Source organism: Podarcis bocagei (genome assembly GCF_964188305.1).
Source record: "Podarcis bocagei genome assembly, chromosome: 9".
Taxonomy (NCBI): Eukaryota; Metazoa; Chordata; class Lepidosauria; order Squamata; family Lacertidae; genus Podarcis; species Podarcis bocagei.
In genome coordinates this window covers 5,310,496-5,331,442 of record NC_138134.1, presented here as the reverse complement: position 1 = coordinate 5,331,442, position 20,947 = coordinate 5,310,496, and the positions used below count along the sequence as shown (strand labels likewise).

At 46.3% G+C, this 20,947-nt stretch overlaps 1 protein-coding gene across 1 annotated transcript in view; it reads right to left on the bottom strand.

Annotated features, from left to right (window-relative positions):
* The window catches only part of CPZ (carboxypeptidase Z), a 34,080-nt gene extending 15,031 nt beyond the window's left edge, over nucleotides 1-19,049 (bottom strand). Inside the window, exons 1-7 of the mRNA XM_081207733.1 lie at nucleotides 18,853-19,049; nucleotides 9,556-9,585; nucleotides 8,250-8,624; nucleotides 6,312-6,521; nucleotides 4,896-5,092; nucleotides 4,051-4,212; nucleotides 2,997-3,155 (exon numbers count right to left, since the gene is read on the bottom strand). Of these exons, the coding sequence (XP_081063859.1) occupies nucleotides 2,997-3,155; nucleotides 4,051-4,212; nucleotides 4,896-5,092; nucleotides 6,312-6,521; nucleotides 8,250-8,624; nucleotides 9,556-9,585; nucleotides 18,853-18,937 (1,218 nt within the window). The 5' untranslated portion in view covers nucleotides 18,938-19,049. The remainder of the gene's footprint in view (nucleotides 1-2,996; nucleotides 3,156-4,050; nucleotides 4,213-4,895; nucleotides 5,093-6,311; nucleotides 6,522-8,249; nucleotides 8,625-9,555; nucleotides 9,586-18,852) is intronic.
* Nucleotides 19,050-20,947: the final 1,898 nt, after the last annotated feature.

Below are 20,947 nucleotides of genomic sequence, written 5' to 3'. Positions count from 1 at the left end.
CCCACCAAACCCAAAAGTCAGTTGCCCTGTTGTTATATTTTCATTCAGCAGCCTAACAGCCCACGGATAGAAGCTGTTCTTTACCCTGTTGGTGCGACTAATCATGCTTCTTTATCTTCTGCCTGAGGGCAGGAGATCAAGAAAGTGCCGGCCAGGGTGTGAATCATCCCTGAGAATTTTACTCACTCTCCTGAGGCAACGTTCTTCCGCTATTTCATCCAGCGGATTCACGGGACAGCCCATATTATCTTGTGCTGTATTCACCACCCTCTGTAGGCACTTCCTATCTGCTGATGCAGCGGCGTAGCGTGGGTTGTCAGCACCCGGGGCAAGGCAAGTAATTTGCGCCCCCTAACCCGGGGCAAGGCAAGTAATTTGCGCCCCCTAACCCGGGGCAAGGCAAGTAATTTGCGGCCCCTAACCTGCCGACGCTGCCAGCTTCTTCTTGCTGCTGCCTGGTCTGCTCTGGTGTGGTTCTCTCCCGCGCTCAGCGCTGCGCTGGGCGGCCGCTGCACTGTCCCTCCCCCAGATAGTCCCTCGCTCTCTCTCCGCACCGCACGCCTGGCACCCACCCCCTCCACAGTGGGCGGCAACCCAGCGACTCAGATCGGATTCGCACAGCCAGCACTGCAGTGAGAGAGAGTGAGTGAGCCAGGTGGGGCAGAGAGCTGCGAGTGCGAGTGTGCCCCCCCCCAGATGTTGCACCCAGTACGGCCGGGCCCCCCTGCACCCCCCACGCTACGCCACTGCGCTGATGTCAAACCAGCGTACCACACCTACATCTACATACCTATTGTGAGATCTGCTGGAGTCAATCAATCAGATTCTGTGTTAGGAAAGAAGAACTAACTTTCCAAACAATGAGTTGTGCATCTGGACCCTTGTCTAGGACAGGGAGAGTGTGTTTCTGCAGAAAAGCTAGCATTTGTAGCTTTAGAGACAGAAATATTTGTGCTTGTGTTCTCAAGAACTGCAAGTCCCTGGGTTCCTTGTGCACAGCAGGAGAGGGATGCAGCCGCTGGAAGGGACAAAGCACCCATAATAACCAGGGAGAGTGATAGCCCCTGATGCTGGTAGGAATCACAGGCCCAAAATCTATGTGAGTAAATGTGTCGTTCACACGGCATACCACTGTTTCTGGGACTGGTTATACATATCAGTCAAGGAGTCAGAAATGCAAGGAAGTTAAATAAGGGGAGCTAAACGACACCAACAATCCTCTAGCCTTTCCCCAGAAAAACAAGCCATTTTGCAGTCTGACTCGGGTAATACACTAACTAGGGAAGTTGATGAATAAGATGATTTCAGTGTCGAGACTGTCTTTGGCAAATGATGAAGACAATGGGCCGCAAGCATCACGTGACTCCAGTCTAATGCTTTCAAAAGACAGGTAATAGCACCATTAGCATCACCACGTTGAAAAGGCTCACAAGAAACAGGAGAGAATAGAGCTGTACTGTCTGATTCTTGTTTGTTTGTTTGTTTGTTTGTTTGTTTGTTTGTTTGTTTGTTTTGGCAAAGATCCAGCCTTGCGAATGGTGTAAAGGGCCACTCATTAAAAACTGCATGTGCTCGACCAGAACCCCAGAGTGGATAAGGCTGCAATGCCATGCTGACTTAGAGGGAAGCAGTGGCGTAGCGTGGGGGGTGCAGGGGGGGCCGGCCGCACCAGGCGCAGCATCTGGGGGTTAGGGTTAGGGGGCGCAAATCCACGGGTTAGGGGGCGCAAATCCACGGGTTAGGGGCGCAAATTACTTCCCTTGTCCTGGGTGCTGACAACCCACGCTACGCCACTGGAGGGAAATAAGCACCACTGAACAAAGTCAGCCTAATCTCTAATGCATAGGATTGCTCTGTGAGTCACTTAGCTATTTTGTCTATCAAGTATATATTTGCCAGAAGAAATTGACCTTTGGGAGATAATTCATGATTTTGCAATGAAAAAAGACCATAAAAATAAAACTTTGAAGGGAATGGCATGCTTTATAAAATGTTTGCAGCCTTGTGAATCCATTAAGGGGGGGTGGTATTCAAAACATTGGTGGTATAATTCCTTTACTGAGACGAACACAAAGTTACAAAAATAACCCAAAAAAGCAAAATAATAGCAAAGAAAAAATGTGTGTGTTTTGGGGATTAGTAGACAAACACTAGCATTGCCTATGGTGCACTTTCAGAAATGTTAGAAATGTCATTTTAGAATTTGGAGAAACACTTTTCTTCCATGACTCATGAGATTGAATGTATAGGATAGGATTATGATATATGTGTGGGAAAGAGACCCATATTCCAAGTCTATACTGGCCTTCCCAAAATGATGCCTGGGCCCTGAGAATCCACACAAAATATATTGGGCTCCATCTTATAGACATCTTACCTGCTTAGTGTGATGAATCCAGATATATAATACTACATGTACGATTGCCTTAAAAGGGGTGGGGAGCATTTTATGAGATAAAAGTGAAATATTTCTCTTGTAATTCAGCGATTTAAGGCAATAAAATGCACAAGAGGAAAATGAGAAATGTGCATTTTAAAGTTCTTCAGAGGGTAATAGTTCACTCTAATCTTAGACAAATTTACTTGGAAGGAGATCCCATAGGCTTCTAAATAAAGATGCTTTGGGAGTTGCAACCCCAAAGAAAGTGAGTAAAAGGGCTTCTTTTGACAGACTAAATAAAAATGACATTACTGCCCCCTTCTGTTGCCTTTTAATTTTACTCAGAGCTGCTCTTTCAATGTTTCCTGCTGATCCTGGGGACTAAGACTTGGCCTTCCCGGGACAATGGATTCAGACATTTTCTTCTTAAATATAATGACTCTTGTTCTAAACTGCAATGGATGTGCGTGGTGAGCCATTTAAATGCAAGCAATTGCTGTTTGTAGAACTATCACACTTTTCTTGTCAGGCAATTCTTAGCAAATTCTTTGGTCAGCCATTTTGCAAATTCACACAGGTTAGCATTACTCCGAATGGGTCTGTCATGCAATATTACCTTTTCATCAGGGGTGGGGGAAAACATTTTCTCTTCCAGGGGGTGTACAGAGTAATCGTAAGGGTAGGAAACAACCAGATCTCCCCCATGGAGACTGGCAGACAGGACAAACGGGATAGATTTGATCCACTTCATCACAGCTTTCGTCTCAGGGGCAACCTGAAGAACATTTTAAAGTGACACATTAAGAGGCATTTAATATGGCCTCATTGAGATCTTATGAATGGAAAACACAGCCTGAAGATTACCACTGTAACATTTTAATGAAAGTGCTCTGTGTAAAGAAGGATATCACCGTAGCTCATGAAATTAAGAACTGAGGTCATTTTGACACGCATTACTGAAAGGCAGCCCTGTTCAGGGAAGTTTTTAATATGTAACGCTGTACTGTTTTTAACACTGATTGGGAGCCACCCAGAGTGGCTGGGGAAACTCAGCCAGATGGGCGGGGTATAAATAAATAAATAAATAAATAAATAAATAAATAAATAAATAAATAAATAATACTACTACTACTACTACTACTACTAATAATAATAATAATAATAATAATAATGAAATAAGGCAGACTATGCACCAAAGGGTATTTTAGCCCCAATGATCTAAGGATTTTTTAAATGTGCAATTAGATACTATGTTAGGGGACACGGGTGGTGCTGTGGTCTAAACCACTGAGCCTAGGACTTGCCGATCAGAAGGTTGGGGGTTTGAATCCCTGCAATGGGGTGAGTTCCTGTTCCTTGGTCCCAGCTCCTGCCAACCTAGCAGTTTGCAAGCACGTCAAAGTGCAAGTAGATAAATAGGTACCGCTCCAGCAGGAAGGTAAATGGCGTTTCCATGCGCTGCTCTGGTTCGCCAGAAGCGGATCAGTCATGCTGGCCACATGACCCGGAAGCTGTATGCCGGCTCCCTCGGCCAATAAAGTGAGATGAGCGCCGCAACCCCAGAGTCGTCCGCAACTGGACCTAACAGTCAGGGGTACCTTTACCTTTTTAGATACTATGTTAATGGCCTATAAAATAGAACATGTTTCATAAACTTTTGCAATCCATACCTTACCCCACCAGTAAGACTGTGGAACTGGGAGGTGGTCAGTACGAGCCCCTCGGATCCTTGATAGCCTGTAAGCTTCAGACGTCAAATCTGGGAAGTTCCTGTTAAGATCCAGATTCTGCGCTGTTTGTCTTCCATTCGTCCATCCATTGTAGCCAGCCCCCTGGTCAAGCAGTGAACAAAAGGATAAGCTCCACAACTCTGGTGCTACTTTGAGATGGTGCACTGAAGCACCAGAGAAAATCCAGAAGAGCCACAACAGCAACTAACATGTAATCTAAACAAAATAGTCACAGCTAGAAGTGGGCCTGCTTGCCCTGAAAATGAAGTAGAAAACTCAAGTGGTCAGTTCAGATATTGGGGTGACTGAGGGGGCCTCCTACGTGCACTACTTTGCCCTGGTCACTAAGGGGAGGAATTTTACCTTAGGGGGAAGCAGAGGGGAGGAGATGACAATTCCAAAAGTATCTCCATTGATTCATCTTCCTGCACATGTCTTTGAAAACTGGAGAAGACACAACATATTAACGTTGCAGGATCTCCTTCTACCTGGGATTATGGGGGGGGGGGAGAAGAACTGTAGCTTGGGTGCTACAGCCTTACAGAGCTGAAGGAACTGCTGACCACAAACTCCTGACCAAAAAGCAGAAATAAATTGTTCTGGATGACTCAGATAAAAAATTCGAATCACACACTATTGCCAAAGAAAAGCAAAAGAGGTTTTTTAGTTTTTTAAATATTGTTTTGTGAATTCATTGTTAAGACACCTTGGGCACTATTTTTTTTAGCACTATATTTTTTCAAAACAAAACAAAAGCTCTGCCCAATCCCCTGCTAGGTATTGACCTCTTCTGCTGCGAGTTCATATCCATCTGGATTCATGGAAGGAAGGAGATGAATTCGAGTGTTGTTGATCAGCGTCTGGATCCTGGAATTCCCAGTAAGGTATTCAGAGCACAAATACTGGGCAAGGTAGATCAGTAATTCTTTGCCCACAACTTCATTTCCATGCATGTTGCCGATGTATTTAAACTCTGGCTTAACTGTGAAGAGATGAACCAGGATATGTTTTATCTGGCTTTCAAGATGACTTTCAAGAATCAGACCGTGAGACTTGGCTCAGTGGTCACTGTGGTTTGTGTTGCCCTCACCAAGGTGTCTGTCACAAACTGCCAAAGTAAGAACCACTGGGAGACATTTGATCTCTCCCTGCCCCAGGCTGGCGTTTTCTGTGGGAATCTTCAGGGTTGCAGGAGCGGATATATTGCCTGATAATACCCTTTCCCAACTTGTGTTAACAAGTTCCACAATTTAGCAGAGTAACATTCCCCCTTTTAAACTCACAGCGGATGCGTTTGCTCAGGCTCGCTAAAGCCTCTATAATAACTGTTCTGGTATTTCCCCCTTATTCCCTCATAAAGGATAAGACACGACACAGTCTTCTATAAAAGTATAAAAAGAGTTTACTCACTCACATTCTGTTCACAATCGGATCCCAGAAGGCAAACTTAGCTTAGAAAAGTAACATATACTTGGAAATGATTCCATAAGAAGACAGTCCCTTTGTCCTCTCTTGGCTGGAGCCAAGGGGGCATCTTTGGCTAAGCAGATGTTGCTTCTTCGATGCATGTGGGGGAAGAGAGAGAGATGGGTGCCCTGCCCTGTGCTTTTGTCGTTACCTGCACAGGTGAGGCCACACCCACCTCTAGTCACTTGCAGAGGAAATCTGTCCCAGCCCAGAAGGAAACAGGAAGTTTACCTGCTGGCTGGACAAACATTCCTCCCCATGTGTAAACATGTTCACTCTAGGAGTGTTGTACTTGACTGCTCTTGTGTTTCACATCCCACATTTTCATGCCTCAAGGTGAGAGGCACAGGTGTGCCACCACCAAAGAGTTCTTTCCTGGGGTGGGTAGGCTCTGTTTCAGAGAGAGCAGGTGCAGCCCTGGTTCTGGCAACCCACACTAAGCCACTGCTGGAGGGTGGAAACAGGATCTGGTATAAACATGCAATAAGTCAATAGTTCATTTATGGTTATTTGACATGCTCATTCTATAAATATTACAGCAGTTGAACACTGCTATTACCAAAACAGCAAAATAAATACATTTAATTTAGTCGTTATTCGCTGTCGCTGATGCAGGTCTCAATCCCTAGTGTAGTTAGCAGTAAGGAACAGGAGTATTCTTTCCAGTTTGCCATGGTTCAAGCAATGCCAATACTCTGAACAAATTTCATATACCTCTAGTGTCCATTACTCACGCAATTCATGGTGTCCAGGACTAGTAGAAAACTCAATCACAAAGAGGTCTTTCCCTTCAAAGCTGCGGCCGATACTGTACAACTTAGCAATGTGGGAACATCTGGATGCTACCTTTTTCAATTCTCTCACCATTTGTGAGTACGAGTGGTGGGTGAACTGAATGAAAGTAGGAACCTCACTGGGAGCATCTTCCACAAACTCAGTTTCCCCTGCAATGCAAGAAAATTGATGTAGCTTTGTTTGCTCACTAACTGTTATGCCCATGTAGATGATTATCCCAACATCTGAGGACATAACACAATTGGGACAAATGTAATTCAAAGAAATAAAAAGATATGTGTAAATCAAACATGATAGCCAATTGTAAGTAGGTGGTTAATATTCTATTTTAGGATCACACTTACCCCATGTTAAGTCATCCTGTTCCCTGGGTTGCAGGCAGAGTGGTCCCTAAGGAAAATATGTCTCTGAGAACTATGTCCAGCAGACCTTATTCTCCATCATGCTCTGTTTGTGAACGTCTCAGAGGCATTTGGAATATCAGAAAACAAGTCTTGTAGCATCTTAAAGACTAACAAGTTTGTTGTGGCATAAGATTTTGTGGACTACAAAAAAGTAATCTGAGCCTGTAGAGTTTCACAAATCTTAACAAAACACCAAAGCAAAAAACATTTTGTCAAGCCTAAAAACCAAAATGAAAATAATCTGAGCATATACAGTTTTACACTTCCACTTAATTCATCATTGTTTTTGCTCACTTCCTGCCTTGGATCAATCACCAGCTCTCAGGCTAGCCTACCCCACATGGCTGTTGTGAAGTATGAAGGAAGAATAAAATGGTTGCAAAAGAGATCTTCACGCTTGAAGACATAAAATATTGGTTCCTTTAGCTAGAGTGATACCTCTTTGTACTATAAAGAGACATGTTTTTCTGCTCCCTCCTGATCAAATGATTGCAACTCCAAGACATCAACTAATCTTAATCTGACCCTTTTGGCATTAAAATCACATTGAGATTTAACCAATCTGTGTGCAGGATATGTTAAATCATCAGTTTATTGATCACTTTCTACACAATTGCCTCAAGGTGATGTACAATAAAAACCTTTGTGCCAACTGGACACCAAATACTTTATTTCATTCAGGACTGATTTACATGGACCTAAACAGATGTCAACCCAAGGTGGTTTTGTACAGGCTATGCCAGTAATCTGGTTAGTTTATTTGTGCATAAATTATCAGCTACATATCTAATTATGTGACTGACATCTCCTCTTTCCTTCTTAAAAGACTGGCTGATTGGCAATCCAGATGACAAATGCATCATCTGATTCAACTCAGGTTGAAACAAGTTGATTTCAGCAACCAATATTCAATTGTAACAAAATGAGTAATTCAGTTGACCTCTAGTCAAAGTCCCTAATATGTTGGAATTATATCGGTAGGAATTATTCTGTAGCCTACAGACATAAATACTTTGGATTGTGGCCAGGGCCTTTAGTCCTTTTATTTACAAGGACATGCCAAATTTCTAGGCCTGCTGACTGGATCTGATCGTCGCAGCATAATACAGTGGTGCCTCGCAAGACGAAAAGAATCCGTTCCGTGATTCTCTTTGTCTAGCGGTTTTTTCGTCTTGCGAAGCAAGCCCATTGACGGATTAGAGGATTAGCGCTATTAGCGGCTTTTAGCAGCTTATCAGCTTATCGGATCAGCTGATAAGCGGCTTAGTGGCTTAGAAAAAGGGGGGAGGGGAAAAACCCCCGCAGGAACTCGCAAGACATTTTCGTCTTGCGAAGCAAACCCATAGGAGATTCGTTTTGCGAAGCACCTCCAAAACGGAAAACTCTTTCGTCTAGCGAGTTTTCTGTCTTGCGGGGCATTTGTCTTGCGGGGCACCACTGTATACAACATGCAGACATGGCTTTGGTTCTTACCTCGCAGCTTTGCTAATGGATCAAAGCATCCTTCTACTTCATCGACGAAAAAGCGATCGCAGTCTAAGAAATATGGCCATGCCATGTCAATCGCATCAAAGGCAGGAAGGCAATTTTTCCTCAGAGCTTCACAAACTTTACGACAAGGCTTAACAATTTTCCCCTCTTCACATTTTGGGGCCATAATGGAGCAGCCTAGAATTCTTAGATCAGGATTGCATTCTCCCTGCAGCAAGTTATGGAGCACACTCATCAAGATATATTCGGAGCTGTATTCAATCACTCCTCTGGACTTCTGATCCAGCAAATTAGGGAAAATTGTTTTTGAATAGGACACATCATTGCAGGATCCCAAGCTGATGTCCACGCATGTCGCTGTAAGAAATCAGGAGATAAGTAAACAAATGTTTCTTGTTAAGTATTCTACCTAAAACAATCTAGTATTAAACATAGCACTTTCCTTGAATTTATTAATAAGTGGCTTGTCTGGAAACTCTTCACAGGACTGAGGCATCTAAGTTGTTTAGGGCTTTAAACATGTTGGCACATGGAACTGGGGCCAGAAGCAAACTGGCATCCTGGACAGCTGTTTTAACACAAGGGTTCCATGAGCACTATTATTATTATTATTCAGGAAGGCAAATAGTGATACGTTTCCGAGCACAATTCAAAGTGTTGGTGCTGACCTTTAAAGCCCTAAACGGCCTCGGTCCAGTATACCTGAAGGAGCGTCTCCACCCCCATCATTCTGCCCGGACGCTGAGGTCCAGCACTGAGGGCCTTCTGGCAGTTCCCTCACTGCGAGAAGCAAAGCTACAGGGAACCAGGCAGAGGGCCTTCTCGGTAGTGGCGCCCACCCTGTGGAACGCCCTTCCAGCAGATGTCAAAGCGATAAACAACTACCTGACATTCAGGAGACATCTTAAGGCAGCCCTGTTCAGGGAAGTTTTTAACGTGTGATATTTTACTGTATTTTTGGTTTCTATGGAAGCCGCCCAGAGTGGCTGGGGAGGCTCAGCCAGATGGGCGGGGTATAAATAATAAATTATTATTATTATTATTATTATTATTATTATTATTATTATTATTATTATTATTATTATTGCAAAGCACTCCCTATGTTAAATATGAAGAGGTTCATAGATATGTTGGCCAAGTTCCTACATGGGGTGAATTAGTAGCATTAATTACTCTGAGTGAAATATGGGCATTTTTGTCTCTCTTTGTGTGAGAAAATCTGGGAAGTTTTTTCAGTATTTGCACATTAGATTTAAATTCAAAAAAGGAACAAAAACAGATATCTTACCTTTATTTTCTGATGGGGTTTGACACTGAGCTGGAAAACAAAGGTGGAGGGTGGGGGGGACAGATTGTCATGAAATAAATTAAAACATGACTGCTTCAAATTGCAGCATATCAGATAGAATTTTTACACATCGAAACCATTTTTACACATCGGAACCATCTGCCTACCCGAAAATATTAAATGTATAACTTCTGCTTTGAGGGTGAGTTCAGTGATTGGATGCCAAATCTGAATGTCCATGAAAATGCAGAAACAACTTATGGTCTGTAACTAGCTCACGCAGAACCCTCATCATCAGTTCGTTTAACTTTACATACCGTATTAAAGATTCAATATTGTAGGTTAAATCTGCACTTTAGTCACTAGGTGGCAATACAGACAGCAGCAGAGAGAGTTAAAACATTTCCAAAACTCATTCTCGGATCTCATCATTAGTACATGATGCATAGAAAGTCCAGGGAAGGGGAGGGAATGTAGGTTGATGAACCAGAAAACATATACAGTGGTACCTCGGGTTAAGTACTTAATTTGTTCCGGAGGCCCGTTCTTAACCTGAAACTGTTCTTAACCTGAAGCACCACTTTAGCTAATGGGGCCTCCTGCTGCCCCTACGCCACCAGAGCACAATTTCTGTTCTCATCCTGAAGCAAAGTTCTTAACCCGAGGTACTATTTCTGGGTTAGCGGAGTCTGTAACCTGAAGCACATGACCAAGCGTATTACCACTGTAATAGACATAGATCTTTAAAGGAGCCTTTGCAGCCTGCAATTTACAAAACTGCTAGAGGCTGTGCTCACATTGCTTACCAACACCACAAAAAACCCTCCCTGGCCAACCCCCTCCCTTTACACCTCCCCCAATCTATGGAGGTTGCCAGGATTTTTGTTAGGAGCAGGCAGGACTTGGGGGGGGGGCCTTTGGTCAGAACCAACGTGATTGGTCAGTTAGTTAAGTATTTCTATTGTTTTACTTGATCTAGGGGGGCAACTGCCCCCCCCCCGCTACCCATGCCCCAATTCCTTCTCCTTACAGATCACCCAAACCCTGACCCATCCTTCACAGATGCCAAAGCCATGCCCAGATAATTCAAAGCACAATAACACCTGCACCAGCAGCTGGTCGTTCCAGTAGGGTTGCCAAGTAAAAACCAGTACACCCTGAAAGTTGTTGAGGTTTTAGGAAGACCTCAACATTGCTGAGCTTCTTTTTAGGAAACCACCGAAATTGTTGTTGAGCTTTTCTTTACAAAAACAATAAAAACTGGATTTTTCAATTGACTTGCCTAAGATCCAGGATAAAGCACCACCTTTTGGAAATGCTCCCCCCCCCCACTTATTTGTAAGCCAGGCTCCTTGGAGTACAGGAAGTACATTACTAGAGAATTTATTGGCATATAACTCTCATTTGCGGGTGGCGCTGTGAGTTAAACCACAGAGCCTAGGACTTGCTGATCAGAAGGTCGGTGGTTCGAATCCCCGCGACGCGGTGAGCTCCCCTTGCTCGGTCCCTGCTCCTGCCAACCTAGCAGTTCGAAAGCACATCACAGTGCAAATAGATAAATAGGTACCGCTCCGGCGGGAAGGTAAACAGCATTTCTGTGTGCTGCTGTGGTTCGCCAGAAGTGGCTTAGTCATGCTGGCCACATGACCCAGAAGCTGTACACCGGCTCCCTCAACCAATAAAGCGAGATGAGCGCCGCAACCCCAGAGTCAGCCACGACTGGACCTAATGGTCAGGGGTACCTTTACCTAACTCTCATTTTGCTTTGTATTTATGTACTTATGCCCAGATTGTGGCCTTATAAATGTATATTGAATTTATTCTTTTTTGGCCAACTTGTTGATAATTGTCATGACATGGTCTGTATTTTGTACATTTGTATTTCTTATGTTCTGTATTTTGATGCTTTGAATGTTAGCTGTTAAGTCGCTTTGGGCACATTTCATTGTGGAAAAGTGGCATTAAAGTAAACTCAATCAATTAAGAGTTGGCGGCTACAGCAGTGGGGTGTTTGTGGAAGAAAAGGCGTCTTTCTCCTGTGGCCAGCAGAGGAGCCACAGGAAGGCCTGCAAAGGCCACTCTGCACTGATAAAGCCTCCCCCTTTCCACCCCACCTGCTTCTGTTTGCCCCTCACAGACCTTGGTTGCTCCTTTGCCCCCACAATCTGCCCAACCCCATCCCTTACAGCTCTGCCCATAACAGGTGGGGCAGACCAGGGTTCAGCTGCCTTCCCTCAGCCTCCAGCACTGCTGTGGCCTAAATAGCTGGGTGAGTGAGAGGTGCACAGTGTCAGCAGAGTAGGATAGTCCTGGCTGTTCCTCTGCAGCTCGCCTGGGCTGCTTGCTCGCCTCCCTGCCTGCTGTTCTGCAAGTCATGTTGCACATTGCATGGCCACCAGCTTTTGCCCTGCTGAGTATGTTATCTTGATATTGGGGTTTTAGTGTGAAATTGTGGCCTTACTTGTTGCAGGCCTCTGTGAGTGATGCATACTAGGGATAAGGGATGCGGGTGACGCTGTGGTCTAAGCCTCTTGGGCTTGCCGATCAGAAGGTCGGCGGTTCGAATCCCTGCGACGGGGTGAGCTCCTGTTGCTCTGTCCCAGCTTCTGCCAACCTAGCAGTTCGAAAGCACACCAGTGCAAGTACATAAATAGGTACCACTGTGGTGGGAAGGTAAACAGTGTTTCCATGCGCTCTGGTTTCCATCATGGTGTTCCGTTGCGCCAGAAGTGGTTTAATCATGTTAACCACATGACCAAGAAAGCTGTCTGTGGACAAACATCAGCTCCCTCAGCCTGAAAAGTGAGATGAATGCTGCACCCCATAGTTGTCTTTGACAGGACTTAACCGTCCAGGAGTCCTTTGCCTTGCCTTACCTTAGTAGAGATATGCTCTGAGTGTGCCCCAAATAACACGGCAAATTGGAGTGATTCTGGCAGGTTTTCATGTGCCCAAATGGAATTAACAAGGCTTCTCAAGGTCCCTCTGTGGCCTTGTTTCCCCTCAAAGAAGTTAGATGTGCAGCCTTCCCCCTGCCCCCGCTTCGCTTTTTCTTTTCTTAGAAATGAAACCAGACTGATTGGGGAAACGCCCAGAACTCTAGAGGGGGTGGAGAGGTAGAAGGGATCGACAGACGTTTAATTATTTCCTCAGTGCACTGCAATCACAGTGTTTGCGGGGAAAGATGTTGAAGTAAATAAACAGTTGTTCTTCAGTTGGGTTGTCATTCTTGTACACAATCCATTTGGCTATGAAAAGCAAGCAGCTAGAGTTGACTACTGGGATAGCTTGCTTCCTTCCCAATCATTCTTCCTCCTACCAAACAATTAAAAATCATTTCTTTCTCTTTCTCTTCTTCACAAAGGGCACTGTCAGAAAGGACTGAAAAGCATGATTTCCATAGATAGATATAGATAGATAGATGATAGATGATAGATGATAGATGATAGATAGATAGATAGATGATAGATAGATAGATAGATAGATAGATAGATAGATAGATAGATAGATAGATAGATAGATGATAGATGATAGATGATAGATGATAGATGATAGATGATAGATGATATAGATAGATAGATAGATGAGAGAGAGAGAGATGAGAAAGTCACCTAGCAAAAAAGTCCCTGGACCCTTTGTATGAACTTCGTTGAGTTTCTTACCCAGGACTGCCACCTTCATATCCCCAGTTTTCAAACTGATTTTGCCCATAACAAACTGAGGGAGAGAACTTGATTGCCAGTTTAGGGTGGGAAAACAAAAATGTGAGCTTGTAGGAGAACTGCTGTGTCTATTTCCCCCCCTGAAATCTGGCAGTCTTCATCCCCTCAGAAGAGGTGGCCTTGTCTTCAGTTTTAAATTTTCTTTGGTTTGCATCTAATTCAGAAAAAAGTTGAGTCTTTGGGCAGTACCCAACTAAGCAGCTATGCTAGTGTAACAACATTTAGCTGCACAATGTATTTTCCCTGTCCTCTTCCTGTGCCAAATTTTGTCCAGGGGTTCCCCCAACCTTCTGGAGCAGATTTTTTTTGGGGGGGGGGAGTGCAGGGAGTGGGGAAGTTACATTGCACAGCTAAACGTTATTGCACAAGCATAACTTTTCACTGGATACAGCCCTAAAGATTCCCTAAGCAAAATAACCCCCTGAATGGTTCTGCCTGATCAAACAGGTTTAAACCACTCATTTGACTGCAAATTTCATCCACTTATGTGAAATGGGGGAATTAATAGCAAGTTTTATATCTCCCATTATAGTCAATGGGCGTGAAGCAGCTTCAAATTTAACATATCAGAGTTGGACCCAAATACTGAATCAAAATGATACAGCACAGATTCAAAATGGGTGGAGCTGTTTCAAAGCACAGCAGATACAAGGCAGATATTGTGGCCACTGCACACATTAAAAAAACGGGATGTACATTCCAATGTGGCATAGTTAAATAAATAGTTTCTCCAGCTTTGTATTTCTGGAATTTACCCTGTAAGGAATGATGGATGGGTGACAAGTAGACCAACAGAATTTATCTCTGCACATGGAAGGAAACTTTCTCTAAAACTTAACATAGGTTAAACTTAATAGGTTAAACTTAACCAATCTAACTTTCCAATATGACTTGTAAAAGGTAAAGGGACCCCTGACTGTTAGGTCCAGTCGCTGATGACTCTGGGGTTGTGGCGCTTTATTGGCCGAGGGAGCTGGCATACAGCCTCCGGGTCATGTGGCCAGCATGACTAAGCTGCTTCTGGCGAACCAGAGCAGCGCACGGAAACACCGTTTACCTTCTCACCGGAACGGTACCTATTTATCTACTTGCACCTGACGTGCTTTCGAACTGCTAGGTTGGCAGGAGCAGGGACCGAGCAACGGGAGCTCACCCCTTCATGAGGATTCAAACCACTGACCTTCTGATCGGCAAGCCCAAGGCTCAGTGGTTTAGACCACAGCACCACCCACGTGGCTCAGATTGCTAAAGAGATTGCAGGATATGGGGTACATACCTCCACCTTTGGTGGGAGTGCCCCCTGGTTCAATCATTTAGGTTGGCAGTTTTCAAAGAAACTGAATTTATTCAGTTTGCCCCACAGCTTTCCCTTTTGCCTTTGTTTGAAGGTAGTAATAATGACATGAAATCCAACAAACTTTAAATTCTGCAAGCCTTTCTATAGTCCAAAAATAGAAAACGTTATCTGGCCTCTGTATTTCCTCATGACTGAATAATGTTTGGAACTTTGCTTTGCTAGAAATTATAACTTGGCATTTAGGGCTATTAATGGCACTGCAAAACTGGTCTCTTTTCATTCTGCATGGGAGGAATTCATCTTTTATGCAAATACCTATCAGTTGCATCAAATGTTACCTGCTGCTTCCCTGGACATATGGAGCATGTGGTCCTTAAAAAAGCACTGACATTATTATTATTATTATTATTATTATTATTATTATTATTATTACTATTACTACTATTATTATTTGTAACTTTCATGTACCCTTTACCAGTGGCGTAGCGTGGGTTGTCAGCACCCTGGGCAAGGCAAGTAATTTGCGCCCCCTAACCCGTGGATTTTAGCAGGGGGCACAGAGCTGTGAGTGCGAGTGCGCCCCCCCAGATGTTACGCCTGGTGCGGCCGGGGCCCCCTGCACCCCCCACACTACGCCACTGCCCTTTACATATGCACTATTGACCTGAATCCAGTATCCTGTGTTTGTGATCCAGAGTTCTCTTTTGTTTTGTTTTTTATAAGCTTGCTTATACAAAAATCCAATAAAAATATTAAAAAATAAAATAGAAATGATGAATGGACATAATGCACAATGGTAAGTCCTACAGCTGGATAGAAAGGAAAAATAAACAAAGAAAAGGAGGCAGGTTTTCCAACTTCCTCTCCTTTTCCCCTGATGGGGCCTCACCATGCCTGGCAACAGGACTGGAGCCTGTCTCTGCCACTGAGCTGACCCAGCGCTTAGAAGTAGAGATGGGGCTATTCTAACTGCTCCTGCAAGCTACAACTGGGGCCTTGGCTACCACAAGTTAGTTGTGGAGAGCTCTGGCCATGGCTGCCACCCTCCTCTTCTCTCTGGCAGCCCCAGATGACCCACATGTAATGGGGAGAAGCAGGGCTGGCCAGGGCCATCTTGCCCCTTGACATTTTGCTTGGGATGCCCTGCCTCCTCCTTTTCCTCCACTGCAAGCATGCCATAGCAGCACCACTGTCTCCTCCACAGCTGTGCTATGCCACCAGCACCACCACCAGCAGCAGTGGCAGGTCATACCTGTGCCAGAGGAGGCAGTGGTGGGGTGCACTCACAGCAGAAGAAGAGGCAGCACACCACACTCCTCAGACCCACACCTGCTGTCTGAAGAGCCCACCTCATGTTGCCTCATGGGTGGGTGGGCCAGCTCTGTGTAGGTTGTTCCTGGGCCTTAAAATAGCAACTCAGTTTACAGAGATATATGGAGACAGCTACGAATAAACTGGGGGTGCTATGGATATGTGTGTAGCTCTTTTGTCTTAAGGGATGGAGGTACCACCAAAATTTAAATTCCAGTTTTTAATGTTGAAATTTGCACCCATATATACATTAGCATGTATGTTTTATGCAAATTTGTTTCTTCTTTTTGGTGATGTTTATCCTCATTGTGGGACGCGGGTGGCGCTGTGGTCCAAACCACAGAGCCTAAGGCTTGCCAATCGGAAGGTTGGTGGTTCGAATCCCTGCGACGGGGTGAGCTCCCACTGCTCAGTCCCAGCTCCTGCCAACCCAGCAGTTCAAAAGTATGTCGAAGTGCAAGTAGATGAACAGGTACCGCTCCGGCGGGAAGGTAAACGGCGTTTCCGTGCGCTGCTCTGGTTCGCCAGAAGCAGCTTAGTCATGCTGGCCACATGACCCAGAAAAACTGTCTGTGGACAAACGTCACCTCCCTCAGCCAGTAAAGCGAGATGAGTGCCGCAACCCCAGAGTCATTTGCGACTGGACTTAACTGTCGGGGTCCTTTACCTTTACCTTTATCCTCCTTGCGGCAGTGCATAAGTGGCCACTCTAGGTCATTGGCTGGCTGGCTAGATGAATGAGAGAGAGAAAATCCATCTAGACAAATGCCCTTGCTTGGTAGGACCTCCAGATCTGTCAGTGCAGATGCCATTTGCTTTGGCTTGCTCCACTGCTGTGGAGTTGCACTCCTCTTGAAGAATCAGGTGTGCAGCTAGGTAGTGTTCCTGGACCCAGGTCTACTCCTGAATGCTCAGGGAGCTGCTGTGGCAAGGACTGTCTTTGCCCAGCTTCAGCAATTTGTAAAGAAGGCAGATTTGACCATGGTCACACATAACTGAGTCATATCAAAGAGTACTAGAATGCTCTTCATTTGGAGCTACCTTTGAAGAGTGTCCAGAAACTTCAGCTGGTTGCAAAATGCTGCAGTCAGACTTTTGACTGATTCCAGATACTAGGAACATGTGACTTCTTTGCTAGATCTTCATGACCTGCTAGTCAGTTTGTAGGCCCACTTCAAAGTGCTGGTGACTTAGGACTAGGATACTGGAAGGACCATCTCCTACCTTAGGAACCTGCCCAGTCCCCAATGTCACCAGGATAGGCCCTGTTTCATGTCAGGCTGACCTTGCAGAAACAAGGCTGGCCTGAGACATTTTGGCGCCTGAGGTGAACCACAAGGGAAGAAGGGGTGAGTGAAGATTTACATCAGGAACATGGGGGAGGAGTAAAGATCTACATCGGGAACAGGATGGGGAATCAAATCAACCTTATCCAACAGTTGTGGGAATCAAAGGCCATGGTGGGTAGGGCTGGGCAGAGAAGAGGCCTGCTCTGAATCATGGTGGATGGACGCAGAGCCCAGGAGAACCCAGCAGGCAGCCCCCCATCATTTTCTCCATGGGAGTAGGAGACCAGCAGCACCTCCTATTTCCCCAAGAGGCCGCTGTAGAAGCAACATTGGGGGGGGTGCCGAGGAGGGAGGTAGATCTGACCTCCAATGAACGTGCTGTAGCCATTGCTACCACTGTGACGGCAGCAGTGGGCGATGCATTCCTTGGACGTCTGATCTTTTGCCCCTGTGGGTCCTGCCGCCTGAGGCAGTCACCTCACCTTGCCTTATGGATGGACCAGCCCGGCCCTAGAGAGACAAGTGGCCACTGTGAGCCGGAGCACCTTTTTCCAGGTTAGACTGCCATGACAACTACAGCCCTACCCGGATACGGTAGGCATAGAGCTGCCTTTGAAAACAGCGAAGAAACTCCACTTAGTTTATATGATGGCTAAAAGACTGTTAACTGAGCACATCATATTGTTTTGCCATCTTCACCATCTCCCAGTCAATTTTTGGCTCCAAGTCAAGGTGCTGGTTTACAGAGCTTGATGCTTCATAAGACACCCATCCTTGCACCAAGCTCCTCTCCTGACTCTTGCTAGGAAGCCAACCCTCCCCACTGGCTCAGATTGCCCAAGGAGGCCAGTTCAGGGTTGGAGCAGGTTCCTTGGCTCTGAAAGACCCATGGGATGCCACGCAAATATGCCACGAGGGACCCTGCTGCCTGCGTTGCTGGCCCAAGCCTACCAGCATTAAATGTCAAGGGCTGGGATCAGTTCCCTGGCTGCGTTCTAGGGGCAGGTTGTGGAACTGGGTACAATGAAGGGAACCAGTTCCCTCCCCCACAACTTTTTGAGCCGCCACAAATGCTTCCGAATATTTATAATAATAAACAGAAAGAATGGAGATGAGTATCATACAGGAGGAAAAAGAATGATCTTACAGAGTTTGCCAACCTGGTTCTGAAAACCTGGTTCTTGAAGGCAGCGAGTAGGAGAAGAGAAGATGAGCAGAGCCGCCGCCCCCCTTTTAGCCCCCTCTTTCTGCTTCCTCCAGCCAGGAGCTGAAGTCCCCTTATGGCTTCCCAGGGCCCGATGGAGCGCGCAGCAGACGGAGGCACCGGGGAATGAAACTTACTGGTTTTAAGGAGCCCTTTCCTCCTTATCTCTTTCAGACTTGAAGGGGGCCACGCTCAAAGTTAAATGCACAGGAGACCAAAAGCGCGCGCGCACAATCACAGGCGAGGGACCGTCCCCTTTGATTAGTGAGTCTGGCCAAGACTCTGTTCCTGGAAAGAGGAAATCTCACGTCTCTCCGCATCCTCCGAGGCTTCAGCCGCTGCAGGGACGGGGCGATCCTGCTATGCTCTGCAGGAGGAAGCCCTTGAGCCGGCGCTTCAATGGCAAAAGCGCCCCCCCCCCCCGCGCCCAGCTCCCCCTCTCCCGAAGCGCCGCTTTGTGGCTGATCGCCTTACCTTGAGCCCCCTGGCCGGGCTGGCAGGCGGGGGCGGCGGGGTGCAGGGCGCCCACGAGCGCGCCCACGAGCAGAGGGAGCCACATGCCGGGGCCCTTCGCGCGTGGCCGACGCCGTGATGTGGCAGCACCGGCCAGCGGCTCCTCCACGTCGATGGAGCCACACGCGCGCGCTGCTCTCTGGCCAGCCGCGAAGGGACCGAGCGCGCTGCAAGTGCGCGCCCGCGTATTATGGGATATACGGCGCGGGGATCGGGTTACAGCGGCTGGTATTCCTGGGTGGAAAAACAGATTTATAGGAGCCTCGGGCTGGGAAGGGGAAGCGGGGGGTGGGGGGCTCCTTTCTCCGCCAGGCGCGCGCATCCTGCCAGATCTGGCCGCTCCAGGGACGGCCCCCTCCTCCTCCTCCCTGAGCGAGCAAGACCCCAGCAGCACGTTTGCTGCAGCAGCTGCTAGTGCACCGATGCTTCAAAGCCAGCCCTTGCCGCACCCCCGCCTAGCACCTGAGTCAAGACCCAGAATCAAGGCATCTTTCGGCCAGCCACCCCCAACTCTTCGCTCAGCGCTCAAGTCGTGGAAAGGTAGAACGCAAGGCGGCAAGAGCGCACCTGTTCGGGGATCCAGCCAAGCCAACCTGGAACAGAAGCTCTGTTCCGGCGACCTTGTTTAAGGATACCAGCCCCAAACTAGAGGGCTTCATTGCTATTTAGCAGGGAGGGGTCCTGGAATGTAGAAGGGAACAAAGGTGGCTTTTCCCTCTCCTGGAATATGCTCAAATGGCATGGCTTTATTGGGGAGTGGGGTACATTGGTCTCATGCCCATTCTGAGGTTCTTTTTACTAAGTTTTGACACATTCAGTTTCTGCAGCATCCAACTGTTCTGCGTGGATAGGCGGTCCAGGTGACAGACCATTGAGCCTCAGGAGCTCTTTAGGGGAAATGGCACAGGCAGGCTTGCCCCCTTTTCTCTCTTAAAAGCTCTAGCCTCCAACCAGCCTCTTTCCTTTCTCCACACAAGAAGTCAGTCACAGAGCTGTGGGGGAGCTGCTTTTCTGGGACCAGGTGATCTCCATGAGTCACAGGAAGTTAAATATTGCCCCATCTCAGCATTCTTTGCTCATGCCCCTTCCTGGGAAGTTAGAACTGCCAAAAGGGAAACTGGTCAAGTTCTGAATGTGATCTTTTCAGGAAGAGTAACGCCAAACAGAGCAGGCTAGAGCAGGCCTAGGCAAACTCGGCCCTCCAGATGTTTTCGAACTACAACTCCCATCATCCCTGACCACTGGTCCTGTTAGCTAGGGATGATGGGAGTTGTGTCCCAAAAAATCTGGAGGGCTGAGTTTGCCTATGCCTGGGCTAGAGTCTACCCCCCCCCCCAAGACAAAGTAGAGTTACCTGAATGAAGCTTCAGTTTATCAGCATTTGTTTGTTGTAGAAACACACCCTACTTTTACCTTTAATGTTAGGGACTTCAAGGTTCTGTAACATGGCTCCCCACAAGCAGCGTAATACAACAGACACAAACAGTAAAAGTTTTATTTATTTGTGAAGGAAATAGACTAATATTCAGGTCTCCGAAGTGCTGAAATCCTATTAGTGTGAGGTTTAAAATTGTCAAAGTATAGTGCTGACCCCCAAGCCCCCTTCCCCATTTTGTCAGTTTATTAAAAAGGTTCCCCACCCCCAGCTACTTTAATGTGCAAACCCACAGCGGGTAGGTGTGTCATGGGTGAATGTGGTCCTCTGCCCAAAACAGGTTAGCTCACCTTGTTTAAATGGAAATCAGGGGAGGTTAAGAAAGGGGCGCTTATGTCCAAAAGGAAATTACAGGACATAGCTCAGGAAAGCTCAGATCTGCACCTCCCTCGCACTGACACATCTTCAGAGCTTATATATCAAAACTCTTCTCCCCTTCCTCTTTCACAGAAACAAAAATGATTAATTCTGTGTTCTTTGCATTACACCAAACATGTAAAAAGAATATGTGCCTGGATGTGTTTGAGACAGCGCAAAAGCAACTGGCATCGCAAAGTCATACAGTGACATTTGCCCATCAGATATGTAATTTCAGAGGCAGATTTGGCTCAAGGTTGTTCT